This window comes from Amphiura filiformis, chromosome 4, assembly GCF_039555335.1.
Source record: "Amphiura filiformis chromosome 4, Afil_fr2py, whole genome shotgun sequence".
NCBI lineage: Eukaryota > Metazoa > Echinodermata > Ophiuroidea > Amphilepidida > Amphiuridae > Amphiura > Amphiura filiformis.
In genome coordinates, this window is record NC_092631.1 from 47,643,725 (window position 1) to 47,660,974 (window position 17,250).

General features: G+C 39.1%; 3 protein-coding genes across 3 annotated transcripts; 1 reads left to right on the forward strand and 2 right to left on the reverse strand.

The window, feature by feature from the left end:
• Nucleotides 1-1,471: 1,471 nt before the first annotated feature.
• Nucleotides 1,472-2,592, reverse strand: LOC140150229 (type-1 angiotensin II receptor-like). Its single transcript, XM_072172235.1, has 2 exons — nucleotides 2,259-2,592; nucleotides 1,472-1,677 (listed from the first exon to the last, which is right to left on the reverse strand). Exons 1-2 carry the CDS (start codon nucleotides 2,590-2,592, stop codon nucleotides 1,472-1,474), a joined length of 540 nt encoding a protein of 179 aa, XP_072028336.1.
• A 5,554-nt stretch (nucleotides 2,593-8,146) lies between these two features.
• LOC140150230 (G-protein coupled receptor moody-like) lies at nucleotides 8,147-9,337 on the reverse strand. Its single transcript, XM_072172236.1, has one exon. The coding sequence runs from the start codon at nucleotides 9,335-9,337 to the stop codon at nucleotides 8,147-8,149; it is 1,191 nt and encodes a 396-aa protein (XP_072028337.1).
• A 3,237-nt stretch (nucleotides 9,338-12,574) lies between these two features.
• On the forward strand, nucleotides 12,575-14,027 carry LOC140150232 (uncharacterized). The gene is made up of 3 exons (XM_072172237.1): nucleotides 12,575-12,758; nucleotides 12,899-13,241; nucleotides 13,340-14,027. Exons 1-3 carry the CDS (start codon nucleotides 12,575-12,577, stop codon nucleotides 14,025-14,027), a joined length of 1,215 nt encoding a protein of 404 aa, XP_072028338.1.
• Nucleotides 14,028-17,250: the final 3,223 nt, after the last annotated feature.

The window sequence follows — 17,250 nt, forward strand, 5'->3', positions numbered from 1 at the left end:
CAAACACTTAACCCCTTGTGCCGTTCTCCAAAGTTAAACACTATCCTAACACCGTTCGATCGATTGCGTATAACAGCAAGTGCTAAATTACTGATTCATGTCATTAAAAGATTTAAACACCTACCAATAAGTAATTAACCTCCTTAATGAATGACCATTATTCCAAAACTGTTGAACGTATGCCAAATTTGGGATATGCATTCGAAGCAGAATTTATTTCTGCCCATTTTAACACCTCATTTGTTGCAATGGTCCCAATATTGATCTTGCATCGTACATTTAAATGAAAGTAGCCCGAGATTTGAAAGTTAAACAAAATCCTATTGTCTTGTATTCAGTATCCATGGAAGGAAAAGTTTTTGGCTCTCATTGGATTATTCTTCTTGTATCGTGAATTTGGAAGAGGTCAAAATATGTGATATTCAATAACAAAAATGTAATGTTTCACATCAGTGGTCATTGTTAACTTAATCCCATATTAAAACATGACAAGTTCAATGTTTTCTGGGACCAAGCAGTTCACAAGAAGTGAAAGACCAAGGGTTACATCTGTTGGTAATACCTCTTAATCAGGCAATTTTGAATCTAGCTTTACCCCTGAAAGAGCAACTTGCAAATGTAGGCCATTAACCTCGTTGGTCAGAAAAACATAAAAATCTTCACGTTTCAGTTTGACATTTACGTGAATAATGATCACTGATGTCAGTGATGTGAATAATGACAATTGTTATTGATTATCACATGTTTGATTCCCTCTAAATGCATGAAACAAAATGGATCTTATGAAAGCTGAACAGATTTCCGCCAATCGCTACTGAATACAAAGCAATAGGATTTTACTGCAACTTTCAAATCTTGGTTTACGTTCATTCAAATGTATGCTGCGGCATCAATATTGGGACCGTTGCAACAAATCAGGTGTTAGAATGCGCAGAAATAAATTCTGCTTCGAATTCATATCCCTAATCTGGCATACAATCAACCCTTTTGGAATAATGATCATTCATTAAGGGGGTAATTACGTCTTGGTAGGTGTTATTATATCGCATTTGATTTTACTTTAACAACAAAACGCTATGTATTAACATTGACAGTAGATTATAATAACAAATTTCATATTTCATATGCTCTAGGTATTTAATTTCAAAATAGTCGTCATTTTCGAAAATAAGTTACTTAAACAAATCGAAATAGCAAGAAATGAAACATTCCCAAAATAGCAAAAAATGACACATTCTTGAATTAGCCAGAAGAAATGACAAATTCACGATTTAGCAAAGAATGACACATTCACGAATCAGCAAAGAATGACACATTCACGAATTAGCATTGAACGAAACATTCACGAAACAACAATAGTCCATTATCTGTTTTTATCCAATTTTCGAGTAAAGACATTTCTGAGTAGTTCTTACGTTTGTACTCTTTAGCTTCTCCATCCTGTAAATAAATGCGTTTCCCCAAATGACATCTATTGGATTGGGTTGATTCTCCTTGATGAAAATCTCTTCAGGATACCGGTTGGTTCTGGTATGTTTTGATACCGACACTCGATTAACGCACTGAAAACTACCTTAAAGTGTGGGTGACGACGTGCGTAGATTATAGGGTTAATTGATGAATTAGCATAAACTAATACTATTCCATACAAACGAAAGGAATCAGCTCCGGGAAGGACTAGGAGTATCAAATAAGGAGTTAAACAAAGAAAAAATACGACAACCACAATAAATAAGTTCTTGGTAACTTCAAGATCTCTTTTGTTAAATGCATTCTCCCGTCTGCGCGTTTGATGCCCCGAACTACCCGGTTGGCAGGTCGATTCTGTAGTAGATAATGCAGGTTGTTCTTGTTTTTTTTTTTTTTTTGTTGCTCGTGATGTTGAAGCTTTCATGGTTATGCTGTTGAGTTCACGTTGTCTCTTCTTTTAAAATGCTGCCGCACATGTTTGTAAACCAGGGTATAGCTAACGATTACAATTGCAAGAACGATAAATACGTTTATGCCTTTCATTAAGGTAAATACAAGATTGTCCTCATTATCAGAACAATCAAAGTTTTGATTATCGTATCCAAGATTCACTAATTTATTAAGTGACATCGTCAACAACGTACCAAAATGATAAATCCAAATCAGAATAATCATCACTACTATCTTAACTGGAGAATACAATTTTTGATACGTTTTATATGGTTTCGTAAGAAGTATGTATCTGTTAAGTGAAATTGCCGCTAAGGTGAACAAACTTACTCCAATACTTAGTATATTAATAAAAGCTGCCAGAGTACACATCCATTTTGTGTTAGGTAGAGGCCATCCGTTAGGAATTAACATTGCGACCACATTCCATATAAAACTTAGACACGCGATTAAATCTGCAGTTGCGAGATTCACGACAAAAGCGTTAGGCGGTGTTTGTAGTTTGCGTGACAGCAAAACAGCAATAATCACCAAAAAGTTTCCAACTGTTCCAAAGATGCAAATAAATAGATATATCACTCCAATCACAACTCGCTCGGCGTAAGGATGTAGATTTTCATTTTGTCTAAGACCAGAAGCACTGGATACGTTTACTATTGCTGGACCATCCATTGCGTCGTTTCAGGCAGTCCTCCCTGTATACGCACATAGAGTCGTTTTAAAGTCTATTGTTTCAATTTCTATCTTATTAGTATTTCAGATCATTCTCAAGATATCTGCTTCCGGGTTAAACATGTTAAACAAAAAAAAATTTTTGTTATAAAGTAATAACAGCAAGACACATCCGTTAAGTAAAGATACCTCTGATCGCAATATCGTAAGCGATATTAAAATGTACACATTTTATTGAAAAATGGTATACCAGACCTATCAACTAGTAAAAATTGATATAAATTTACAATAAAATATGGAAATACGATTGCCAGTACTATCTAATGGATTTGAGATAATGGACTGTCAGGATTTGTATTTTATTATAGAATCGATAGCGAGGATAAGTTTAAATTGATTTTTAATTCAATTTTCTGTTTCCAAATGGGTGTTTTATGCAGAATGTGTTGCCTACCTAACAATGGAAAGAGGTTAGGTGTCGGGCTTCTAAATCTAATCTGTTCTAAAAGTGTAAGCATGAAAGGGTGCTTAAGACGAGTGTTGATATCTGGATTATAAAATATATTATAAAATATTATTTGAATCAACTATCAGGAAAGGTTTCTGGTCATATTAAGCCGAACTAATGAGGTAAAATGAAAGAAAACTCGGTTACTATCTTAGCCGTTTAACTGTAGGGGATTTTAAGTCATCATAATAATGACTTTAATTCAAACTTGCTCCGTTGTCCTACAAACACAATGAATTTGGCTGAATCCAATTAGGTGTAAAACGGAGCATGTGTAAACATCACAAATGTGCCAAAAAATCAGGTTTTAAAAACATTGAGCACCAACCAATCTAACTTGACATTGCCCTTTCAATTTTGGTGGCCTTGGTGCCTCAAATTTGCAGCAGCTTCTTATGAATATGGTGGACACGATGCCCTTGCTCAATTTCACACAAAACATGAATAGTAAATACTAAATACCGGAGTGAATACCCGTGATTTAATTTCGAGACCTGTAGCTCTATTTCATCCTCGTTATGATCAGAAACAGGGTTTTTTTTACAGACAATTGTCGTAAGTACAGAGTTGGTGCTTTCCTGCAAGAATTTGGGGTAAATTCACTTGGGATATGCATGGTGGAGAGTCTTTGTTTTCCTTGTTACCCATATAGTCTAAACATGTTTAAGGTTAAATTTTAATGTCGCCAAAATTCTGAAACAAAAATGTGTCTTCGAGACATTCACGGACCATCTATATAATAATAGGCATCGTCTATCTGTCTGTGTGTCTATCTATCTGTCTGTGTGTCTGTCCGCCTATTTTCTCGGAGACTTGGGGTCGCACGTTCCTCAAACTTGGTGGGTGGGTGCATGTTGACCCCATACAGATCAAGTTTGTATTGGTTAGTGGTTCAAGGTCACCCTGAGGTCACCCAGGGGTCAAATTAGTAAAAACTGTTTTTCTCAGAGACTGGGGGTTGCACGTTCCTCAAACCTGACGGGTGGGTGCGTCTTGAACCGGGACAGAACAAGTTTGTATTGGTTAGTGGGTCAAGGTCACCAGAGGTCATCTAGGGGTCAAATTAGTAAACACTGTCATATGGGCATGCAACTTGGTGGGTAGGTGTATCTTGACCTAAGACGGAACAAGTTTGTATTGGTTAGTGGGTCAAGGTCACCCAGGGGTCATCTGAGGTCAAATTAGTAAAAACTGTTTTCCGCCTATTTTCTCGGAGACCAGGGGTCGCACGTTCCTCAAACTTGGTGGGTGGGTGCATCTGGACCTCAGACAGAACAAGTTTGTTCCGGTAAGTGGGCCAAGATCACCCGAGGTCATCCAGGGGTCATCTGAGGTCAAATTAGTCAAAACTGTCGTATGGGCAAGAAACTTGGTGGGTACAGTCAACTTTTAGAGTCAAATTTTTGGACGGTCATTTTGGGGTCATCCGGGGTCACCCAGGGGTCATCTGAGGTCAAAATAGTAAAAAATTTCATATGGGCATGAAACTTGGTGGCTACAGTCAACTTTTAAAGTCAAATTTTTGGACGGTCATTTTGGGGTCATCCAAGGTCAAATTACTAAAAACTGTTGTATGGGCATGAAACGTGGTGGTTACAGTCAACATTTAGAGCCAAATTTTGGAAGGTCATTTCGAGGTCACAAGGGGTCATCTGAGGTCAAATTAGAAAAAACTGTCCTATGGGCATAAAACTTGGTGGGTACAGTCACCATCAGCCAGGTAATCGCGACAGCCGAGAACCGCCAAATACGGGTAACCGCCTAGTCTGTAGTAATACGCGTAAATAAAGTACATGGTGATGGATTGAAATGGATTGATGGTTTTGGCAAAGCGGTTCTCATTACCAAAACCATAAAAAAAGAACTTTCATTTGAAAAGGAAAACATACCAATATGGAACCACTTAATGTATCAGATGGCTTCTGGGACGTCCTAATGAATAGTATTCTAAGTATTGTGCTTCCCAACAAACACAAAACTTTTTTAAAGGGTAGGTGCACAAAGGTTTCCTAAAAATGTGTAAATGTCGGGTTAGTTAAATGTCTTCATGCGCGTATTTTTTTGGGAGGGGGGCTTTGGGGGCACGAGGCCCCCGGGGTAAAAGCAGGGGCGGCGAAAACGAAGGGGCGGCGGAAGGAGAAGGGGCGGCAAAAAGAATTAGTAAAGAAAAAAGGGCGGAAAAAATTTGAAAAAATTGTACTATACATCAAAATGTGTTGCTTTTAGGGCGCTAGCGCCTATAATCCCCTTTTTTTGCTCTTCACTTTTTCAAACCACCGAAAAAATTAATCAACCTTTTCGGGCTGTTGAGGAAGGGCGGCAAAATTGAATTTTCTTCAGCCCCGGGGTAGGAGCGGCCACGGTACGCTACTGGTCTTTTTTTTTGCCACAAAATCTTTCCACAAAACATTGTGACATACTGTAGTGTTGACAAAATAGTATTTAAATGTTTTCAAAAAATAGTTTACAATAACGTTTCAGCAACATTCTAAAAACTTGTTTTATATATAGAATGTTTGAAAAAGTCATTTTAAAATATATTTTGTGTTTCCTGGGTTACAGGTGATGGAGATTACAAAACAAAAATGAATACCTGAGAGGAAGAAGGGCCCAACTCCATCAAAACTGTGAGATATTAGAAAAAACTTGATATTTGGAAAAGTTTTAGAGACATAATGTTTTCATCTTCAGGGGACATGAACATACATTATTATATACATGTACCTACCCGATGACCTTGAATCATACCAAAACATTGTTTTTGTGTGTTCATTACGCGTTAATGTCATTATGTCATTTGTGGAGTAACCACGTAACCTAATAAAACACTATATAATATGTTTGATATTTTATAAAATTTTACTGAAATATCTCAGCAGCTTGCATCAATACTGAAATAATAGGGTTGAACGAAAATGACCCTAAATGAGTTTTTATCCATGACTTTTTATGCTTCCATTTTACTACCAATAATTTTTTATATAGGCATATAGTCGGCTTTATCCCATAGTGGTGTAAGATACGCAAGGTGATACGCCAGACAGTACAGCGTTTTTTATTTTGCCGATATTTCGTAGTTGGTATACTATTATAAAATGTGTATAAATATAAAAAGAAAGTGGCATAAGGCGGATCTGTGGAGCAGTGCAGAAAGAAGCCTGTTTCCCGGAAAGGGAGTGATTGGTGAAAGAAACACCATTTTTGGAAATTGTCATCTACGCAAGGAGTTAAGTGTATGGAGAACTGCGAAAGGAGTTAAGTGTTTGGAGAACTGCGCAAGGAGTTAAGTATTTGGAGAAAGCAGCACAATTTCTGTGCGAGGATTTAATAAGCAAAGGATTTGATACACAAAGTATTTTACGCAGAGGATTTTATACGCAATGGATTAGAAATGCAAGTGCACAGTGGACTTCGCTGAATAGTGACTTTCGCAGGACAAGTGAATAAGGATATATACATCAGCTGTCCAGAACTCTATGATCACCAAGAAGAAGACTGCCGGCTAGGTAGTAATTAGTTAAAAGAGTGATTATATTTGATTATATTGTATGTGCATTTGCTGTCACGTATTTTTACTTTCAATTAAAGACTTAGATTTTGTTAACTTAATCAAACAGTGTGAATCTGGATAAAAGGTGATTTTGGCCTTGAGTCATTACGGCTCGTAACAATGTCATTATTATACCAACACTTTAATGTAGAAAAGCATCAACACATAAAGGAACCTGCATCAGGAAGCCCTGTTGTTATGGCAATAAGTTTGTTGGAATGATAGTATAATGCATTACGATTGTTTTATAAATTGTCATTACAACTATGATTTGCAATTTATTTGGAAAATAATGGCAATATTCTGTGTAACTAATGCACATTTTATTTCCATTTGCTTTTATGAGACATCTATAATTAATATCTTTTTTTTTTTTTCAATGATGTACAATTACTCAAATATTGAAAGCTACTTATTATGCCATTAATCATCAAAGAAGATTGCAAATTAATCCCCGCCTGCATGAATCCAAAATGGATACAAACATAAACCTATGGTCAATATTACCCATTTCAAATATATATAATATCCGATTACTTTCTTAACTTTTTTAAATTTAAGGGAACTGGAATGAGCGTTTTGATTACTACCCTTACTCCACCACCAACGTCTAAGGAAAAGAATAAACGATGGTGTTCCGGATCAATTTTGGAAGTGACTTAAACTCGAAAATCGTTCCGCTGCCCCTCCAAAAATGATGCACCGATGTTTTCAGGCTTTCACCAGAATTCAGGCTTTTTTGTTGTCCAGATTTACGCAATTTATTTTCAACTCATTTTAGGGCCATTCTGGTCATTTTACGCTGTTTTTCAAGCTTATTCAGGTCATGTATGAGGGCTTGTGTATAATATTGGTATAGGCCTTTGGCCCGAAACTTCACGCTTTAATCGTTTACTTGAGGCAGGTCACGCCCATATTTACATTGCCTTGTACATTTTGGCTTCTGAAGCCCACTGAGGCTGAATATTATGTTGAAACCCAAACGCCACTTTGGACACCTGTGATTACTTTGTCGTCGAGGCCAAGATGTTATTTTCTTTTCAACCCCTGTAGGCCTAAATGATGTATTTCTTCTGACAGCTTAATCCTCCACTGGTTTTATTTTGATTGCTTAATTAATTTGTAACAGGTATACAACATCTACACTCTACAGGCTCAGCTTTTCGTTGTACATGTACCTCCTCCATCGTATTTTACGACGGGTGTTCATAACAATTGGTAAGTTTTTAGCGGGTTCGCCATCGGACAAGTTTAGAACTGTCATGATTTCGACAGGAGTAGCTCTGACTTCTTCAGGACTAAGTACTTGAGAATGAGACAAGTCCTGTAGGCAGCTCCTTGCCTACTGGTGGCTCTGAAAAGAGCCGTTTACTGAAGACTGCCCCTTGATATGTAGGCCGCCCCTTGCCTACTGGTGGCTCTGAAAAGAGCCGTTTACTGAAGACTGCCCCTTGTCAACAGAGAACAAGCAGACCTGTAAGTATAATGAACTGCATTTATTGCTGTGGGTTGAGTCTTCTCGTGTACAATCTCTTCAGGATACCTGTAGGTTCTGGAATGTTCTGATACTGACACTGGATCATCGCACGGAAAACTACTTTGAAATGTGGATGACGACAGGCATATATGACGGGGTTGATAGATGAATTAGAATAAATTAATACTACACCGTATAAGCGTAGGAAATCGCCGCTCCCAGGAAAGAATAACAGGGTACAATAAGGCATGAAACAAAGAAAGAAAACGGCAACAATTATAAACAGGTTTTTAGTGACTTCAAGATCCTTTCTATCGTATGTATTCTCCCGTCTGCGATTTGGTTGTCCTGAAGCCTCGGGTAGGGAGGTCGAATCACCTTGGGTCGAATTTTCTGTAACATACCATGCTTGCTGAGGGTGTCTTGAGGGCTCACCAGCTATTCCTGATGATGAAGCTTGCATGTTGTTGAGTTCACGTCGTCTCTTTCTTTTAAAATGACGTCTAACATGTCGGAACACAAAAGCATAACTAAAGATGACAATTGCAAGCACTAAAAATAAGTTTATGCCTTTGGCAAGTGTAACGATCAAACCACGAATTTTAGAATCGTTATGCTCAAAGTCAGAACACTCGTGATATTTCTGGTCATATCCAAAACTTATGTATCTATTTAATGACAGAGTCAATAATATACCAAAGTGATAAATCCAGATCAGAATAACCATTAATCCTATTTTAACCGGAGAATAAACCCTTTGGTATGTTTTATACGGTTTAGTAATAAGTATGTATCTATTAAGTGAAATTGCAGCCAAACAGAAGAGACTGACTCCAATTCCCATTACATTAATAAAACCAGCTAAAGTACACAGCCACTTTGCGTTAGGTAGAGGCCAATCTTCGGGACTTAACAAAGCGACTACATTCCAAATTAAGAATAAACTCGTGAGCAAATCTGCAGTCGCAAGACTCACGACAAAAGCATTAGGCGGTGTTTGTAGTTTGCGTGACAGTAAAACAGCAATAATCACCAATGTATTTCCGACTGATCCAAATATGCAAACAAAGAGGCATATAAACCCAATAACAACTCGCTCAGCGTAGGAATACAATTCTTCACTCGGTTTGAGATCAGAAACAGTGGAATAAATGTCGCTGTCCGATGCTGAAGATTCGTTGACAGCAGTGATCATTACTTCATCTATCATCTTCCATGTTAAAAACAAATTAGACAGCCAAGCTCGTCAGCGTTCATGTACGTGTGTCAGCGTTTGCACCAATGTCCAATCAATGAGTAGGTTTTGGTCGTGAAACGAATATCTTCTTCCATCCAGTCTCTTGCCAAAATATATCACGGTAAGTCTAAATCCCGATAATTAGAGTAGCCTCAGGTCGTAAAACATGCGTCTTCTTCACGGTCTATTGCTAAATAGCACACTGCTGGTTACCAACACGGATGCTTTTATCTATAATTTTCCAGTCCTCCTATGCGAGCAAATATTTATAATGCATTTTATCAGTGTGTAATTTTTCTTTCTCTTTTATTCATCATGTTCATCGTGATTAATCTACGTCTTTATCGTACACTACAATTTTGTTTCCCATTTAGTTGTAGCTTTATTATAGTGCTGCACGATCCGCGATATGTATTTTATTTTTAACCCGTGTAAAATATTTTCACATTATCTGTTGTAACGTGCAAAGTATTCGATACTTAGCAAGCGTGTTCAGCAAAGGTAGAAAAAAAGTGCGTTTTCTCACTATCGGCAAACCTAGATCCACACCAGCAATAAGGTTCATAATAGCTAGAAAAATGGCGTCAATTACTTCCAATCGAATTTTCACATACCAAAGTATAATAAATATTTAGTAAATACCAGAAATTCTTCTTTGCGATCAAATTATTTATTTCACAATATAGGTGTAATTCACTTGAATCGCAAACTTAAAGCAAAATCAAATTTGCCAGCTAATTCAAGTTCAGAGTTTTATGTAATAATTGCAGACAAAGTGAAGAGACTGATTTAAATTCCCATTTATTATCAGCACATCTCACCTCACCTCACTTCACCTCACCTCACATATGCAATACCAAATATCGAAATATTAAGAAATTCTATAAACGAATTCTGTCACGCTTGGTTCACCTAAAAGCCACAGCTAGAAACAATAGCTGTGGAAATGAGTATGAACAGTAGATACCAGTTGTTGTAATCCTACTAATTCATGGCTCATTGGATGACAGAAGGGAACGTTACTGAACCCATATTTGCAAGATTATCCACGCCTGGCTATCTTCAGTTGCAAGACTATCCATGCTTTGAAAGTGAAATAAACCTACTCGTGTTCTGACATGGTCTGGCCTGCTGTCTAATCGTTCCCTGGGAAATAAGGTTTTTCCAATATGGGCCTTAAGAATAAAACTTCTGATCAAATATCTGCTGCACTCGCGGTGTCTGTAGATGCGTGCCAGTAAAAGAACAATTATTTCCAAAGAGTTTTCTAAAAGATCCAAATATACAAATAAAAAATATATATTGCATCAATAACAGCTCGCACGGTGTAAAGATGTAGATCTTCAGTTTGATCTTCAAGAGGTAGATGTAACTGTAGATTTAGATGTAAAAAATGCGTTGTCAGTATTTACTGCGACTTCACCACCCATAGCATTGTTTCAAACAGTCTGCCTTGTACGCACATCCCTGTTATATAGTCACTCGAATGCTTATTATTTCAATGATCAAAAAAGGTATTGTACTAAAACTGCAGATTGTTGTCGAAAAGAAGTAAGCATTATACTATACATTTTGTTGCCGAACACAACATTACACTGCTATTTGTCTGATGTGCTCTCATAAAATACTGTCCAAACACTCATACCCCATCCCTTAAAGAATGAACATTCAAGACTTTGCTATACGCTTCTATGACATTGCTTGATTTTAATAATATGATGAACAATTGCTCTTTCTCAATATTACGACGTGTTCAATACCAATGTTTCCAGATCAGTGAATTCATTATTCGCATTGTGCATTCGTGAAATATGGATTTGAAGATTTTGTGTTTTTGCAAAACTTTCTTGTGACGTATTCTATGTTTAAAGACAAAATAACGTCCTATATTTGGTTAATAACTCCAAACCATAAAGCGTCATGCTAGTGCAAGACCATTTAGCTATATTTTTTTACAATACTTATTAACTCAATTTTGCTCAATATGTTACTACTCGTACTACGTTCTTGAATTGACTCGAAATTTAATACAAAACCAGGATGTACACAGTTTCCCTAAAAGCACGCCGGAAACTTTACTTTTTAATATTAGAAGTGGTGAAAGGATAAAGAATATTAGAAGTGGTGAAAGGATAAGATATTGCTTGGTATATGGCTTGTAGAAGCGCAATTCCAGCTTGCTTTCCTCTTTATTTTTCACCTCTGTTTTATTTCACCCCTGCATTTCTCCTTGCATGCCTTCCCCCTTTATACTCTTCTTCATTCTAATTTCACTTTAACTCTCCCAGCTGTATGTACAGGTGGCAATTCCATCAGCCCACTTGTCCATAATCGCCACTGTGCTTGCAACTCAACCCCACCTCCTAGCTGGTACCAGGCGGATAACTCAGGCTTTGCGGCCTGAGGAAACAGACGGGGCTCTGGGTATGGGAAGGAAAACCCTAATTTAAACCAACAAGGGTTCCCCCCCTTGTTTTCGTGATTATGTGAGTAAGGACACATTGATAACAGCTCGTTTCTAACTACCACAGTGTCCAACGGGGGAGCAGCCTATCTGGATTCCCCTAACCAAGGTGTATTCTTGAAATACATCATCCAGGCATAGGTTATTGCGACAGGCTAGTGTCCCATCCAGTGTAAAAAACCTATTCACTACGAAACCTGACAAAGAGAAACTACCAAAACTCGTACCGAAAAGCCACCTCAGACTAAACCAGTCCATATGAAGGGTAGTGGTGAAAGCCCCTCCAGGGAAGCCACTAACTCGATGAGAGGGAGGAAGACTAGGTACAACCCAAAAGAAACAACTTCAATGAACATCACAAAAACCAAACTCAAGATAGGAAACTGGAACGTTCAGGGCCTCAATGCCCCAGGAAAGATCGATGTGCTGATTGATGAATATAGATATAAGTTGGACTTAGTCGCTCTGACAGAACTGCACTGGCCAGGCCAAGGAAGGAGTAGACACAAGAATTGGGAGATCATACACTCCGGTCCAGACACCAGCAGAAGAGAGAAAACCGTCGGCCTTTTGTTATCCCACACAGCTGCAAAATCCCTGCTGTCATATGAATGCATTTCTGACAGGCTGCTCATAGCAAGATTCAACTGCAAGCATGTGAAACTCACCATAGTAGTATGCTATGCTCCTACCAACAGTGAAACCCGTCCTGGTGATACTGCAAATAAGGACTTGTAGTTGGGGACATGAATGCTCAACTGGGAGATGATGTGAATACATGGAAACCTGCACTTGGCTGCCATGCTGTAGGGGCCCTAAACGACAATGGCATCAGACTTCTGACTTTCTGCCTCGCACATGACCTTATTGTTGGCTCCTCACTTTTTCCGCACAAGAACATCCACAAGCTGACATGGAACTCTCCAGATGGTAAAACAGTGAACCAGATTGACCACACCTTGGTTAACAGAAAATGGAGAAACTCTTTGAAAGATGTTAAAGTATACAGAGGGCTGATGTTGGAGGTGATCACAACCTTGCTATCACAACCGTCCGCTTATCTCTGGCAGTCCTGAAACAACAGAAGAAGCAGTTGAAGTTCAACTCCTCAAACCTGTCAAACAGAGACATACTTGCAAGCTTCAATGCTACAATTGGCGGCAAATTCAACATCCTTGCTGAATTGGACGATACCTCCGATATTAACAAAGAGTGGGCCAACTTCACTGATACTGTGAACTCAGCAGCAAGAGAACATCTCGGATACAGGAAAGGGAAGCAAGAAGAATGGATTTCCTCTGAATCTAGGGATTTGATATCAAGGAGAAAGAGAGCCAAACCATCACTTGGCAGTGACTATCAGGAGCTCAATAGGCAGACAAGAGCAAGTCTAAGGAATGATAAGAAAGCATGGTACAGAAAGATTGCTGATGATCTTGAGTCTGCTGCCAGAAGTAACAACATGAGAGAAGTATACCAAATGAAGAAATCTTAATTGGAAAAACCTCCAGGAGAGCATCTCAGATAAGAGATGTCAATGGCAACATCATCAAGGATGAAGCTGCACGACTTCAGAGATGGTCCGAGTACTTCAAAGGTCTTCTCAATGCTGATGAACCTGAGGAAACCATAGATTTCTCTGTCTTCACCCAAGCAGAAGAATTAAACATCAATATGGATCCACCAGTTAGGGAGGAGGTTGATAAAGCCCTTGGTCTTTTAAAACGAAACAAAGCTCCAGGAGTAGACAATATCACTCCCGAAATCCTAAAGGATGGCGGAGATGTCATCAGAGAATGGTTGCTCCGTATTTGCCAGCATGTATGGAAGAACGAGGTTACACCAGCAGAGTGGGGAAAAGGCATAATACTACCCTTGCCAAAGAAGGGAGACCTCTCCTACTGTAGTAACAACCGAGGCATCACCCTCATTGACATCGCCGGAAAAGTGTTTTCAACCATTCTACTCCAGAGAGTAAAAGATGAAGTGGACCTGAAAATGAGAGACAACCAAGCAGGCTTCAGAAAGGGCCGTTCTTGTCAAGACCAAATTTTCAGCCTAAACCAGATCATTGAGAAGTGTTTGGACCAACAACTACCTGCCTCATTAATTTCATTGACTTCAAGGCTGCTTTTGACTCAGTGCACATGCCCTCCCTGTGGGAAATTCTCCGCATCTATGGAATACCTCCCAAGATAATTAACATCATAAGGAGTTCATATCGGGACACAATATGTGCAGTGAAAGCAGAAGGACCCTTTCTAGCTGGTTCAAGATCATCACCGGAGTCAGACAGGGTGACATCTGGTCTCCATTACTCTTTGGCTTAGCCATTGACTTCATCATGAAGAGGGCTGTTGATGAAAACAACAGAGGATTAATCCTATTGCCAAGGAGGAGTTCAAGATATCCAGAAGAAAAGTTAGCTGATCTGGATTATGCTGATGATATAGCTCTCCTTGAAGAGACTGATGTCAAGATGGCAGAGACAACAGAAGCCATCCGTGTTACTGCAGGTAAACTAGGACTCCAGATGAGCTATAAGAAGACAGAGATCATGTCCATTAGCCGATCCAATGTTACAAAACCAGCTGTCCACCTAGGCAATGAAGGTCTCATCAAAGTAGTTGACCATTTCAAGTACCTTGGTGCCTACTGCAGTGCTGACGGGTCCAATGTCAAAGAATTGAATAACAGAATCGGTAAAGCCACAGGAGCCTTCAGAGAGCTGGACAAGGTGTGGAAGGATCGTAACATCAACATGGAGACCAAGCTGAAGTTCTACAATGCTTGTGTAATCTCCACACTCCTTTATGCCGCTGAGTGCTGGACACTCACAGAGAGGGACGAGGCTAGACTTGATGCCTTTGACATGCGCTGCCAACGCAAAATTCTTCGAGTGATATGGTCACAATATATATCAAATAGCTGTATTCGATCCAAGACCAAACAGCCCCAACTCACATCAGTTATCAGAAAGCGCCGCCTACAGTGGTTTGGCCATCTGCAACGAATGGATGGAGACCGCACCCCCAAGAGGCTCTATCATTGGAAGCCAACCCATGGGAAACGCAAACCTGGTCGTCCTAAGACATCATGGAGAGACGTCATCCACAGAGACATCTCAAGGCTGGACCTAGGGTGGACTGTAAAGGAGGCTGAGGTTGCAGCTTTGGACCGTAGGATTTGGAAGCATCTCTTGAGCCAGGCAGCATGTGCAGAAATGCATGAAGCTGACTGGTAGGTAGGTAGGTAAAGGATAAAAAGCTACCACATTGAAATTTGATGATTGATTGCTCGTTCTTGAAATATAAGAATTTTACGAAAATACCTCATTTTCAAACCGTTTCACGGATTAAAATATCAATCAACTGATCAATGATATGTATCTCGAACACACATGACACAAGTCACTGCGCATGTGGTGTCTATTGTCATTGATTGAGAATTTGAATCCCAGAACTGATTGAAAAAGAGGTATTGTCGTAAAATTCTTATTCTTGATAAATCAAAAACGGGGTAGTCATACAATTCCTATCATAGGCGTAGATCCGGGGTAGGGTGGGGTGGGGGTGGGGGGGATAAATGCCCCCAATATTTTGCTGAGGGATGGTCCATACAATCACCATATAGGTTTTTGATCCTATTTGCCCATCTTAGCCCCAAAAGTGCAAATTTTCGCGCGCTTTGCGCGCATTTATTCCACTTTTACACCATATTTCATCACTTTAGCTTCAAAATATCACACTTATTCTGTCGCCAAAAGGTGCTGGATTCACTATATTTCAAGATTTTGTTTCCACCCCCCCATGTCAAAAAGAAATCTACGCCACTTATTATTATACATGTATATTTCAAGAACTGAGCAGTCAATATTTATATTGTCAACATTTAAACCAGAACTATGTATATAATAACCGTTTTATTCCCTTGTTTTTGTTTAGTTCATGGTATGAATGTTTCCAGACATTAAAGTTTCCGACGATACGTTTCTTTCAGGGACAGGGTACATGCTATCCGACTTTGCAACTGTGCCCCAATACACACATGAATCATTTACAGCTATTCTGTGCAGCGGTACCTTCTAACTCTTTGAAGACCACTATAAAGTCGGACGTCTTTCATGCGTTTTACGATTGCGACAGACGTAGCGGGTAATTTTCATTTTTCGCAGAGGCTAATATTTTCTCGCTATAGAAGACGTGAATAAGGATAACAAATTCCGAATTGCAGGTCGCAGCGGCAACAAAACTGCTTCGGAGAACCGAAAAGGCGTCGTCCACCGCAACGGCAAAACGTCGGACGTTGTTTCGGGCGATTTTTAGGTGCAGCAACTTGCGATTCTCGGTATTGAAGTGTTTCACTCAAGTGATTAGCGTTATCTGCAGCGGAAGCTCAGACGCGAAGGTAAATTGTAGCCACTGCGGAAGATATTGCCGGAAAATTAGCCACTGCGTCTGTTAAATATCTGTGGCAAAGGGATTTCGCCAGCAAGACGTCCGAGTATAACCTGGCGTTATGATTTTTTTTTAAATAATCTTCATATCCCGGATCGCGTTCCTAGTTTTTATATGGAAAACCCGGAACAAGTATCAGTAAATTCTTCGTCCGGGAAGGAACAGGTTGTGTTGAAGTTGGCTTCAATTTGCCATTCATTTATTCATGGGAGTAAATGACATATCGAATGGAAATTTAGTACGCATCGCTACACACATCCCTCATTTGTACATGTGCATAAGAATATAAGGTAATTCTTATGTTACGCTCATAACGCCATATGCCAAAAAAACGGATAAAATATATACATACGCGTAGTGCTTTAAAATGTTAAGTTCACGGCTGCGATCTAAGGTTTAGGCAGCAATTCTGGATCATAATGTTTAATCAATATCGTTAAGGAGATGTAATAAAAAAATAAACAAAATGGAATATTTAAAACGGCGTTTAACATAATCAATAGCATGACCTTGATTTTTTGGTATTTTTAATATTTTTATAGCTCAATCGTTAAGGCGTTCGACTATGGTGCGAGAGGTTACGGGTTCAAACCCTGGCGGTGCCTAGTACGCTCTCGTGCAAAATTGAGTTAGCTTGAAATTCCCCTGGACAAGGAACTTAGTGCTAATTGTTTCGTTGTAACCCGTACGAAACTCGGGGAGCTGATCCTGGTTGCGAAGGTTATTTGTGGAATGTCTAGGATGTGCGCTCTTGAAGCAGCAAAGTCCCTGTATTGTTGTTAAATGGTTTATGGAATGAAGTGGGGCGGGGCCGTAGTGGTCAGCGACAACTGTAAAGTGTGCTGAGGCTTGTGGATCAACGTCTAGGCGTTGTGCCTGTGCGTAGCGTACTATAAATCACTGCGCTTTTTTTGTAAGTTATATTACGTACACCAAGGAACTATGCCAAGTTATATACTTGGCAG